Consider the following 12,958-nt stretch of genomic DNA (forward strand, 5'->3'; position numbering starts at 1 on the left):
AGGATTGAGGGACGGTTCATCCCTTGGGTATCTCCCAACCTGCAGAATGCTCCCCCTCATGCACAACAGGCAGTGACATTGCTCTCATATGGCACCAAGTCAAGATGTCATTGGGCACTGATGTATTTTTTTGTAATTTTGTTCTAATTTTAATTTTCTAATGCACAAAAAGCAGCAACAATAAATAAGAAAGAGAAAGGGAAGAGATCAAAGGAAGAAAGGGAAAGGAATGGAATAGACAGACATGAGGAGAGAGGAAGCAGCAGGAATACAGTATTAAAAAACATTGATGACTTTTAATTCCATACAATTGTCCTTCATAAACATATTCTCTTAGAATGTTTTCCCAAAGGAATCAATGAGGAGACGACAGCTGCCAATCTCATTCCTTTACTATGATGGGTTCACTAAATGGATGCTAAACTTTAGAAAAGTTGTCCTTCATATTTGAATTGTGTAGGGACGTGGGTGGCACTGTGGTCTAAACCACTGAGCCTAGGGCTTGCTGATCGGAAGGTCAGTGGTTCAAATCTCCATGATGGGGTGAGCTCCTGTTGCTCGGTCCCAACTCCTGCCAACCTAGCAGTTCGAAAGCACGTCAAAGTGCAAGTAGATAAATAGGTAGTGCTCTGGCGGGAAGGTAAACAGCGTTTCCGTGCACTGCTTAGTCATGCTGGCCACATGACCCGGAAAAACTGTCTGTGGACAAACGTCGGCTCCCTCGGCCAGTAAAGCGAGATGAGCACCGCAACCCCAGAGTCATTTGCAACTGGACTTAACTGTCAGGGGTCCTTTACCTTTACCTTTTTAAGTAATTTAAAAAATGGTTTTAATTGTTTTGAAGCCTTCCGTGCCACCTCTGTTTATATCTTGATGGGTTTGCTATCTGTTTTTATTGATTTAGCTGTTTTTACAACATCCACTTTTAAGTAACGGTATCATTGAATAATAGGCTATAAACCTTTCAAACAAATAGCTTAATAACTGGGGATGGATGAATTTGTTCCTCTCAGTTCTCCACCTGACAATTCATAGGTATTTGTGTGTGCATTTCCTTTAGTATACACATTTGTATACACAAGGTATACACAGAGCAATTTTCTTTAATATGAGGTTTCACTAAGGCACATGTTTTTACCCCCAGTTCTTCCTCCCCATGTGTGCTGGTATCATCAGAACAAGTTCATTGTTTTCAGTGAATTAATTAAACTAAATCGTTTTAATTGGATTTTGAACAAATGTTCAATTGTTTTGAATGTTATTTTGTTCTGACCTTTCTTAGTGGCTCATGCAAATTTTTGTTCTGAATAGTATTTTTACAGGGCAGGGTGGAGGGGCCGGGGATGGGTTCATGGAACCAAGGGGGTGGTGCTCTGAGAAAGTTTGGGAACCACGGTTATGATGCATTCTGTATGAGGCTGCTGTTGAGAACAGCCCAGAAGCTTCAACTGCTACAAAACCCATTTGCCAGAATTTTAGTAGGATTCCCCAAAGTGTCCCATGTGACTTCCATTCTAAGGAGCTACAGGGGCTCCTGGTTCACTTCCAAGCACAGTTCAAAGTGCTGATGATTACATTTTAAAGTGCTAAACAAGTAACAGCCCAGGGCCCAAATACGTGAATTAACACCCTCTTCCTGAAACAATCTGCCTGTTCACTACAATAGTCATGGCTCCTTCCTTACTGTTTCTCCTTGGGGAAAAGCACATCAGCTGCATAGTTCAGTTGTTTAGAGAGTGGTGCTGAGAATGCTGAGGTTGCAGGTTCAATTCCCGTAAAGGGCAGCTCCATATTCCTGGCTTGCAGGGGGTTGGACTAGATGACCCTCAGGGTCCCTTCCAGCTCTCTGATTTTATGTACAAAAGAGTGAGGGGATCTTTTTTGCAGTGACATTCCCAGCTTTGGGATGGATGCCCTCCAAAGGGACATTGGCAAAGGGTCAATTAGTCCAGCCCCTTCATCAACATGGTGCCTTTCTATTTGCCTGGGCAGTTGTAATTATGGTATTGTTTTAGCTGATTGAATGTGTCTAATTCCTTTTAATTTCATTGTATAGTTGGTTTTTGGAATTTTGAAGTTCATTTGTATACCACCCTGAAAATCTATTTGTGGATGAAGAGCAGTTTATAGGAATTTCTAAAACCTTCTCTATATTTTGGAAAGGGCGTCTTTCCATCTCTCCTCTACAGGCTCAGCAGCCTCGCAAGGATTCCTGAGGTGAGGGTGGCAGTTGTTGCTGATGTTTAGATGCCAACTGCCATTCTGAATCGAGACTGAAACAAGACTTTGCCCCCTTTTTGGCAGAGATTTGCCCATCTCTCAAGATACCCTCAACCAACTCAGGATGGGGTTCAGGATGTTTGGATGCCGAGCACCGTTCTGATTTGAAATGGCAAGTTGAAACATGACTTTGGCACGATTTCACCTGCTTTTTGGTGTGATGGGACTAAACTCACAAATTACATTATCCATTAAAAGTCACCCTATTTGTTGTTTTCTAAAAAATCCCAAGCAGTTCTGGGGACTCCCCACTAGGGAAGGGCCAAGCCAAGCATCAGGTTAGGGAGAGATGTTCAACAGAAACCTGAAAAGAGGAAAAGAGAGGGAGAGAACCACCAGGGCTGGGCGTGCTTTGGACATCCTTTATGCTGCTTTGTCACCAGCTTGTCACCAGTGTGTTTGTGCGTGTGTGTGTCTCCTGGTTGCCAGGTGATGAGATGTGACATGAGCAAGGCCAGGAGAAGAGGCTGCCTTGTCAGCCTGCAGCAAATCCAAGGCTTGTGGACAGATCCACAGCGACTGTGAAGTCAGCTCAAAGCCGTCCTTCTGCCAGGAAGCAAGCCAGAAACTGACAGCTTTCCCCAGACAATTTGAGAGGTGATGTCAAAGCAGAGCCATTTATTGGCAGCTGAGCAGCCCTGCAGAAATGCAGGTTGCTCAATCTGGACCTCTCTTCTTAAGCCTCCTGGAAGCTGCAGGGGATTTTTTTTTTAAGGGAAGGGGCAGCGATGGAGCAGTACAGAAAGAAAACAAAACAGTGACAGTTTGGTTTGGAGAAGGCAGAATGTCCTTTGTGACACATTGCCTGGCTCCTCCAGCTCTTGGGAAAAGAAAACGGAGACTTCCTTTTACAACTGGAACACTCCCATTTTCCCACCAACCCTCACTATCCAAGACCCCCCTCCCACCATTGCCTGTGCTTGAAGCTGCTGAAATGCCTTGCCTGTGCTGACTTCTAAAGCAGGGAAGGGTCTCTATTGAAACAGGACCTGGGATGGACTTTGCAGTAACCCTTTGGTGACCAAGGGGAACTGCACTGAGCTGCCTCTGAATTGCACTGGAGTCAATAAGCCCCCTAGAGCAGAGGTCAGCAACCTTTTCCAGCCGTGGGATGGTCCACTGTCCCTAAGACCATGTGGTGGGCTGGACTATATTTTGAGGGGGGGGGGAATGAACGAATTCCTATGCCCCACAAATAACCCAGATGCATTTTAAATAAAAGGACACATTCTACTCATGTAAAAACACGCTGATTCCTGGACCATCCGTGGGCTGGACTGAGAAGGCGATTGGGCTGCATCTGGGTCCCGAGCCTTAGGTTGCCTAGAGGTTTGCTGAAGGACTGAAACATTCAAAAAATTCAAACCAGCTATATACTAAGGATCCACACACCAGCATCCTAGATAGTTGGGTAGGCTTGTTGAAACAAACATGTTCCTAGCAGGTGCTGGAAAGAACACAGTGAAGGAGCCTGCCTGGTCTCAAGGGGCAGGGAGTTCCCAAGTACGGGTGTTGCCACATTCATAATTGATTCTTGCAGTTGCAGACCAGGTACTATGTGGCCCCTGAAAACCATGCCAGTTCCGCCTCTCTGAGAAGTCGAGAGGCTTTTATGAGGCAAGGCAATCTTGCAGGCTGATAAGTTTATGTGTGTGTGCCAACCAAAATTTTATTGTTGTAGGTGTTTCTGGGATTCTTTAATCTTCCCAGCAGAGAGGTGGGTTACCCACCCTGCTGGTCTGTCAGTACACTAACATATTTTAAAACCCGGGGATGAGAGTTGCCTCCCGCCTGTCGGCTGAGCGTTTCCCCATGAGAACCTAAGAAAAGCTCTTCTGGATCAAAGGCCCGTCACATCCAGCATCCTGTCCTCGCAGTGGCCAGTCCTTCCTCATAGGGAACTTGCTCCATCCCCTTAATAATTTGGGAGGCCTTTTTCTGAACCATTTCTGAATCCACTTTGCCCTCTCATAGCATAATGTTGCAAAATGTGGATTCCTCCAAGATGCCTTTGGAGGCGAGGTGAGTATACTTCAAATGCTGCTTCCCTGGAGCTTTGCATCGTCTCCTTCTGCTCTCTGTCGCTCTCCTAACTGCCCGTTGGCCTGGAACCCCCTTTTCCACAACTGGGCTGACATCTTTGCTGAACTATCCATTATGAGCATTGTAATGGAGGTGAGCTCCCCGGCATCCCTGAGAGATGGCACTTTCTTGCCCCACCAACACACACAGTTTAATACTGGTGAGAGCCTAGCTCCTCATACCTCTGAAGGGTCTCTCTGAAGCTCAAAGTGTTTAAAGAAAATTCTGTTTCGGGTTAGTCTGTAACTAAGAAGATAAAAGGCAGAATGTACAGCAATTTTAACTCCCCTGAGGTGGTGGAGCCTCCCTTTTGTAACCGAGAGGTGAGAGGAGGGGTCAGCCAGCCTGCTTGAAATCCCTTTTTGCTTGCAATAATTGGCTGCTCCAGACAGGAAACTCATCTCCCAATGAAATAGAGTTATTCAAAAGCATGGAAGTGGCTTACAAAAATGTGCGGCTGATACTTTCCCAGCTCAAATTGTTTTGCAACATGGCCATTTGCAGATAGCATGGGGATTTGGGAGAGGAGGCTGCAAAGCACAGGGCCTTGAAAATGTCTGAGTAATAATACCCAAGAGGGACAGACACAACCCACCAGGAAGGTCTCCTGCACAACTTCCTCCTCCAGTTCTGGGTTCACCACCTGGCTTGCAAAACTATTCAAATCCTACAAATCACAAACTTAGAAGGAACCTCAAAGGTCATCTAGCCCCAACCACCTGCTGCTGATTTACTACAAAGAATCAGAGTAAATAAGTCAGACTGCATTTTCCTGCCCTCCTCCCAACATAATAGTACTCCTCTTTATCATCTTCTGAAGTCATTTCCATTACTGCCTAGGGAACCATTACTGGTTCCATAGTTTAACTGGGTGCTGTGTGAGGAAGTCCTTCCCCCTGAATCTTCCAACATTCCACTTCCCTGGCTTTCCATGAGTTCTGGTGTCAGGAGAGAGAGAGAGAAAATATTTTCTCTATTAATTGTGCCACACACAATTTTATAAATGTCTCCCCTTTTCTCTAAAAGTCGCAAATGCTGCAAGCATTCCTCATAGGGCAGTCACTGAGCACCCTTGGATCGCTTTGGCCCCCCTTTCTCTTCTGAGCCTTTTCCAACTCTGCAAAATCCCTTTTGAGATTGGCAGCCAGAATCACACCATAGATTTGTATAATGGCATGATTTTATTGGCATTTTATTTTCCATCCCTTTCCTAGTGGTCAGTCTAGCTCAGCCCAAGGGATACTCTTTGTGATGCTGTCACTCACAACGGTGTGAAAGAAATCAAAGAAACCCGGTTTGCATTTTGCAGATGCCTCTTGCCTGGAGTGTTTGCTTCTGCCAAAGCAAGATAGATGTGGGGTCGGGGTCAGGTGGGGGCCCTTTTGAGAGAGCCATGCCCCTGCCTCCCTCTGACAGCGGCCACCTGCCTACCTCATGGAAGCAAATTTATCTTGCCTGCCTCTGCTAGGATCAGCTTAGTGTTTCCCTTCCCTTCCTTTCTTTTTATCCTTTAAGCTGGAGGGATACGATAAGGGTGACCCCTGTAATTGCTGGTAAATTTTCACTACTAAACTCCACCAGATGTTGCTCTGCTCTGGCTGTGCAATCCACTGCACCACCCCAACCTCATTCGCTGGGGCTCCTGTCTCCATCTCCAGCTCTGGTGTTCCTCTCCCAGAGCAAATGCTGACACAGAGTCCACCCCTGAGGTTGTTGCAGAAGTCCTTCCAGCTGCCTTCCATAGATGCCCTCATCTGCCAGTGCTGAGGGCACCCTGGAAGTTTGTGGAATTGATACGTGGATGTCATGACCTGGGACCCAGGTGGATGTCATGGCCTACGACATGCACACCAATGTTCACACCTCTGTCCCAGGGTACATTCCTGATACATGATTGACCTCTGCCTGCTAAGTGCTGAGTCTGCATAAACACGTTCTCACAGCCACAGCCACAAGGTATTTTGCTGGCATTGCACCCATTGTAGGCCTTTCTTATCAGCTTCCAAAGCAGAGAAGAGCAAGCTAACCTTGAGGAGAAGAAATACTGGGGAATCTTCAATGATGAGAAACAGTAGATTCTCCTCACCCAGACAAGTCTTCATATAGCAGATAGCAGAAAACCAATATTTTGTATAAACTTTGTTTAAAGATACCTGTAGCCATAGTAATTAGGGACAGGCTGTTCTGACCAATGATATTTGTTTTAGGGGTCCACAAGCTGTCCATGCATTCTGTTATCCAATCATATTGCTGAAAAGGATTGTGCACAAGGTGATCACACATGTAAATATTATAAAAGTGTCTTGAAATTTGAATTCAAGATCTAGAATTTGGAGAATTCCTCTGGATCAGTTATTTTTGCTGCAGCCTGCAATAAATATGAACTCTGCTGTCTTTATTTGGCTAAAGAGGGCTGGCGTATTTCCAGACCCCCTTTGTAGAGTAATAGAATCACAGAACCTCATCTGTGCTGGTTGCCCATCTGCTGCCAGGCCAAGTTCAGGGTGTTACCATGACAGGTCCTCCAAAATTTGTCTGATGAAAATAGGGCTGTCCTAGTCTGTAATTTTATATATATATATATATATATATATATGCAGGTTTTGGTGTCTTCGGGTGTCTTCCCGTGTAAGAGTCGGGGTGTCTGTGCGACGTTTCGACGAGGTCTCACTCGTCATCTTCAGGCTGGTGCTTTCGGCTTCTTGTTACTGGAACAGAGCAGAATCTGGTGTTTGAGTTCCTATAAATACTGTTGAGGGGTGTGGTGTATAGCCTCCAACGTTCTGGGCAGAGAGGAAGTTCCTAGATTAGTGTGCCTTTTCTTCTTTTGTTCCTTAATTACTTGAGGGATATCTCAAGATATCCCTCAAGTAATTAAGGAACAAAAGAAGAAAAGGCACACTAATCTAGGAACTTCCTCTCTGCCCAGAACGTTGGAGGCTATACACCACACCCCTCAACAGTATTTATAGGAACTCAAACACCAGATTCTGCTCTGTTCCAGTAACAAGAAGCCGAAAGCACCAGCCTGAAGATGACGAGTGAGACCTCGTCGAAACGTCGCACAGACACCCCGACTCTTACACGGGAAGACACCCGAAGACACCAAAACCTGCATTCCTGTACCCGTGAAAATCTACGAAAGCAAATATATATATATACACACTATCTACCGGAAAAAAACACACACCAACCGCTACTTACATGCACAATCACACCACCACCCTGCACAAATAAACTCCGTAGCCAAGACTCTCATCTCCAGAACCAAACGCCTGGCTGACAAAGACCACTTGACAACTGAGTTACAGAATCTCTCAAATGTGTTAATCGCCAATGGATACCAGAAAAACAGGGTTACGAAGCTAATCCAAAAAGAAACACCCCCCAAAAACCAAGACACAGAAGAAAACAATGGCATGGCCCTCCTTCCTTATATCAAGGGCACTACAGACAAAATCAGCAAAATCCTCCATAAACACAATATCAAAACAGCCTTCTGCACCAACCAAAAAATAGCCAATATCCTCAGAAACCCAAAAGACAAAATCCAGCTGGAAAACCAAGGGGTCTATGAAATACCCTGCAAAGTCTGCCCAGCCACGTACATTGGACAAACAAACAGACGAATAAATGCACGTATCGCAGAACACAAGAATGCCGTCAAAAAAGAAGAAAAAACTTCCTCTCTTTTCCAACACATGAAAGAAACAGGACACGAAATTAATTTTGCAGATTCCAAATTGCTCTTTAACATGGAACATCACCACAAGAGAATAATCATGGAAGCCATCGAGATAGAGCAACACCCTCACAACATGAACAAGCGTGACGACACGTCCCGCCTGCCAGACATCTGGAAATTAGCCCTCCCCACAAAAACCGACACCAGAACCAGAGGCACACAGAACGCCGTCACCAATCAACCACACCAGACCCAAACCCAGACCCTCTCCACAGACATATTACAGACTCCATCCAGTAGCCAAACTATAGTGGCACCTCCGGATGCTGCACCCCCCTGCAATCCCTACACAGATCTGGCTGGCACAAGGCACAAAACCACAGCTCGCCCCTATACACGAAGCCAAGCCAGAGCACAACTAAATGCAGCACAGCCATCTTCTCAGAAAAACTCTTCACAAGCTCAAGAGGTCAAGACACAAAAGCTTTAGCAACTAATCTACACTTAATGACCCACCCAGTGGTATTCAGAATATCACTCATGAAATCACTCAAGATATCCCTCAAGTAATTAAGGAACAAAAGAAGAAAAGGCACACTAATCTAGGAACTTCCTCTCTGCCCAGAACGTTGGAGGCTATACACCACACCCCTCAACAGTATTTATAGGAACTCAAACACCAGATTCTGCTCTGTTCCAGTAACAAGAAGCCGAAAGCACCAGCCTGAAGATGACGAGTGAGACCTCGTCGAAACGTCGCACAGACACCCCGACTCTTACACGGGAAGACACCCGAAGACACCAAAACCTGCATATATATATATATATATATATATATATATATATATATATATATATCCCTCCCATCTGACTGAGAGGCTTCTAACATATATAAAAACATAATAAAACTATACAGGGCTGCCTTCAGATGCCTCCAGGGTCAAATCAGAAACTGGGACGGCTTCTGTAAATCTGGGACTGTCCCTGGAAAATAGGGACACTTGGAGAGTCTGCCCTTAATATAAAGGTAAAGGGACCCCTGAGCATTAGGTCCAGTCGTGACCAACTCTGGGGTTGCGCCCTCATCTCGCTCTATAGGCCGAGGGAGCTGGCGTTTGTCCACAGACAGTTTCCGGGTCATGTGGCCAGCATGACTAAGCCGCTTCTGGCGAACCAAAACAGCACACAGAAACGCCGTTTACCTTCCCGCCAGAGCGGTACCTATTTATCTACCTGCACTTTGACGTGCTTTCAAGCTGCTAGGTTGGCAGGAGCAGGGACCAAGCAACGGGAGCTCACCCTGTCGTGGGGATTCGAACCTCCAACCTTCTGATCAGCAAGCCCTAGGCTCTGTGGTTTAACCCACAGCACCACCCGCGTCCCTGCCATTAATATACAATGCCCTTAAGAACTTGGGACCAGTTTACCTGCGAGATCACCTCACCCCATATATGATGCCTGTTTGAATGCTTCAAACAGCAGAAGTGTTACAAAGGCTGCATAATTCCTGTTTTACATTTGTAAGAATTTAATATTTTAGTGTGGCAACAACTTTCCTTTGGACATGTCTGATCATTCACGGCACTCTTTCAATGCCTGCTAAGAGCATTTTTGTTTAGACAAGCCTACCCACATGTTTAGAACGCTGACACAAGTTTTAATATGTTTTAGTTTATTGTTATTTTAATTTTTCAAAAGTCTTACATTGTTGTTATTAATTCTTCTTAGGAATCATTTTATTACTATCTTTTTAGTAAACTGCTTTTTTAAGCAACCCAGCAGTGTATAATTTTTATGAAATAAAAATGAAATAAATAAAACAAGTTCAATCCCCAATGGCAGCAGCATCTCCAGAGAACGCTGGGAGACACTCTCTGCCTGACCCTGGAGAGACCCTGTCAGTCCACGAGGACGAGACACAGCGAGATGCACCGAGGGTCACGCTCAGTAGATGGCAGCATCCTACGTTCTATGTAGCTCAGTATTGCCCACACTGACTAGCAGCTGCTCTCCAGGGTTTCAGTCTGGCAGAACTGCATCCCTACTTGTACCTGAAGATGCTGGGGATTGAATCTGGGACCTTCTGCACTCTAAGCAGGCGCTGTACCACTCGGCTATTCCTCCCTCCCCTCTGCATTTTTTCCTGTGCATCTGCTCCAACTGCCCCTACTAACCAGGCACAATGGGTATTTTTTACGATGTATGTACACTGTTTAGATATATATTACATGTTAGTTTTCCAAATAAAATTAATTTCAACAATGGTGGTGATAAAGGAAAGGCACTCTGCACATGATCAGAGGCACTCTGCTTAAGCATTGCTGCTTTGCATGGTTCAGAGCTTACACAGAAAGCAAGACTTGAGGGCTCCAGCTCAAACTGAGCGCAGACCAGCTTTGACATTTGGGTCCAGGTTAGCCTAGTCAGGTGGGAGCTCGCACACTCACACCCACACCCTGATGTAGGCTAGGGCTGGGCTGCCTCCCTCTTGCATGCCTACCTGCAGTTCCACCCCATATCCAGTGTAGACAGTCACATTGTAGGTGCATTCCAGGAAACGGTTCCACGGCAGAGGTGGGTAGTCGGTTGAGTCTATGTATCCTTCCGGGTCGTAAAAATTCACGCCACAGAGAACTGGAAGGAAACTCCATGTTAATCATAAACTGACCTACTCCATAAAATCCATAACCAAATGTCCACTAAAGTCTAGGCTATAACCAACCAGGCACTAATTCCCCTTAAAAGATTCATTTGTTTGTTGTCAATTGTTGTCAGGGCTAATGCCCTCCATATAAACTTTACAATGCTTACTAAAAAATTAAGTAAAAGCATAATGTGCTTTGGGGGAAAAATGGGTTGGAGGCCTTGTTATTCCCCTCCCATCTAAGAGCCATACCACTCTACCCAGTTCTGGGAGTCGGTTGGGACAGTTAAATGCCAAAAGTAAAGGAGTGTTTAGTGGTGGGGAGGCAGGGCTGAGAAGGAGAAAGAGGCAGTGGTTTGCTTGGGACCCTTCCATGTTGTGGGACAGACTACAGCCCAGGCCAGAACAGAAGCCAACATCTGGAGGTCCACAGATTCCCCATCCCTGGCTGACGCTGACTGGCAGTGGCCCTCAAGGGTCTCAGGCAGAGGGTCTTTCCCAGACCTATGCAAAGCTGCTCCCATTTGCTTTCTGCAAGCAAAGCAATTATTCTGCTGATGCTCTGTGGCCTCTGTCAAATGCACATGGTTCCTCTCTTCATGCCTCTACCCTTCTGCCTTTGCCCTCCCCATCTGCTGTCCCAAAGACAAACGGCCGTTTAGCAAATGCACTGACCATCTGGCAAGTCAGCTGTCTCCCACTGCCCTGCAAATTTGTGATAAAGCAGCAGCTGTGACCACCCCAACTCTCAGAAGAGGGGCGGGTAACATGGTGCCCACTAGAGGTTGCTGGCCTCCAAGTTCTATCATCTCTGACCCTTCTTCCCTGATGGGATTTGGAGTCCAGCATCCTCTGGAGGGAACCCCGTGGGCGACCCCTGCCTCAGAGTATGGGAAGGCAGAGGAATTTGGTAACAAGGGGAAGTCCCCAGGGGGCACAGGCAGCCCCTGGAATGACTTTGGCTAACACCACTTTCCCTCCCAGCTGACTTCTTGTGTGCAAACCCAAGAACATCATTGCAGAAGTAAGATGTCTTACTTGGAGTTTGCTCAGTGGTGATCACAGTGGGGGTGATGATGGTGGGTATGGTTGTGTCTCGGCTCTCCTTGGAAAAAGGCCCCCTCTTCGTTTCACCCTCTGGGCTCTTGACCGGAATCTGGGCTTCGCCCTCTGGAAAGGCAGCCACAAGCGGCTCTGTGGCTTTGGGGCCATGAAAGAAGGTCTGTGGGATTGTTGGCTGCATTGTAAATGGTGAGATTTGAAACAGGGAGTGACTGGTCACCTCACGGCTTCCTTTCCTGCTGCCCCATGAGGTCTGCTCTGGCGTTGTGGGCTTCTCCTTGTGAACTGTAGCCATCATGTCATTGTTGTCCCCCCAAGTGTGCAAGTGGTCTCTGGAAAGGGATGCCCTTGGTGTTGGCAGGCTGGGCTGGGCAGCGGCTGTGGTGGTTCTGAGTTTCTGATGTTTCCTGGCTGTGTTTCCTTGCTTGGAAGAGGATGGCTTCTTCTTGGAAGGTTGGATGTGTCTCGTGTTGGTGTAAGGGGGAGCTGTCAGTTTTGGGGACTCACCCATCTTATTCATTGGGAAAGCAAAGATGTCCTCTGTTGACAGAATGAGACTCTCAGGGGTAGGGTATCTTGACTCCATGTTCTCTCTTAGCAGTGTGTTGTTGGTGAACTCATCCGAGTGGTGTGGGGATGCCTTCAAAGAGTCCCTCTCCAATCCAGAGTTTATGCCTGTAACAGAAGGTCCAGAGAAAGAGACTTAAAAGCTCTGGCATGCATTAGGTACATTTGCATTGAAGGGGGTTGGACTAGTTGCCCCTTGGGGTCTTGGCAGAGGCCAGGAACACTTTGCTCATCTCATAGGATCAGAGACTAGTAGAGTTGGAAGGGACCCCAAGGGTCAACCAGTCTAGCCCTCTGCAATGCAGGAATAACAGAGTCTTTCCTCCCCAGGTAAAGGTGGCTTTCTTCCAGACCTCTTGGCATCTGTAGCATTCCCAGCTTCAATGTAGCTTTGCCAGCCTGGGGCCCTGCAGCTGTTTTAAGAGCACAACTCTCATCAGCCCTAACATCCTCTGCCTGGGTTGGCTGGGGCTGGTGGCAACTGCAAGTCAAAACATTCAGAGAGAAAAGGCTACTCTAACGCCTCCAAAAGATGGTGGGCAACGGCTTTCATTCAAGATCTGAATGTAGCCCCACATGCTGAACCTACTCAAGTTAAAATAAAAAAATTCCTTCCAGTAGCACCTTAAAGACCAACT

At 46.4% G+C, this 12,958-nt stretch overlaps 1 protein-coding gene across 1 annotated transcript in view; it reads right to left on the reverse strand.

Moving 5' to 3' along the window:
- Positions 1-12,958, reverse strand: part of SEZ6L (seizure related 6 homolog like) — a 166,934-nt gene that overhangs the window by 44,194 nt on the left and 109,782 nt on the right. Inside the window, 2 exon segments of the mRNA XM_082203772.1 lie at positions 10,548-10,681; positions 11,730-12,428. Coding sequence (XP_082059898.1) covers positions 10,548-10,681; positions 11,730-12,428 — 833 coding nt within the window.

The sequence above is a fragment of the Podarcis vaucheri genome, assembly GCF_965113315.1.
Source record: "Podarcis vaucheri genome assembly, chromosome: 16".
In the NCBI taxonomy this organism is placed as follows: domain Eukaryota; kingdom Metazoa; phylum Chordata; class Lepidosauria; order Squamata; family Lacertidae; genus Podarcis; species Podarcis vaucheri.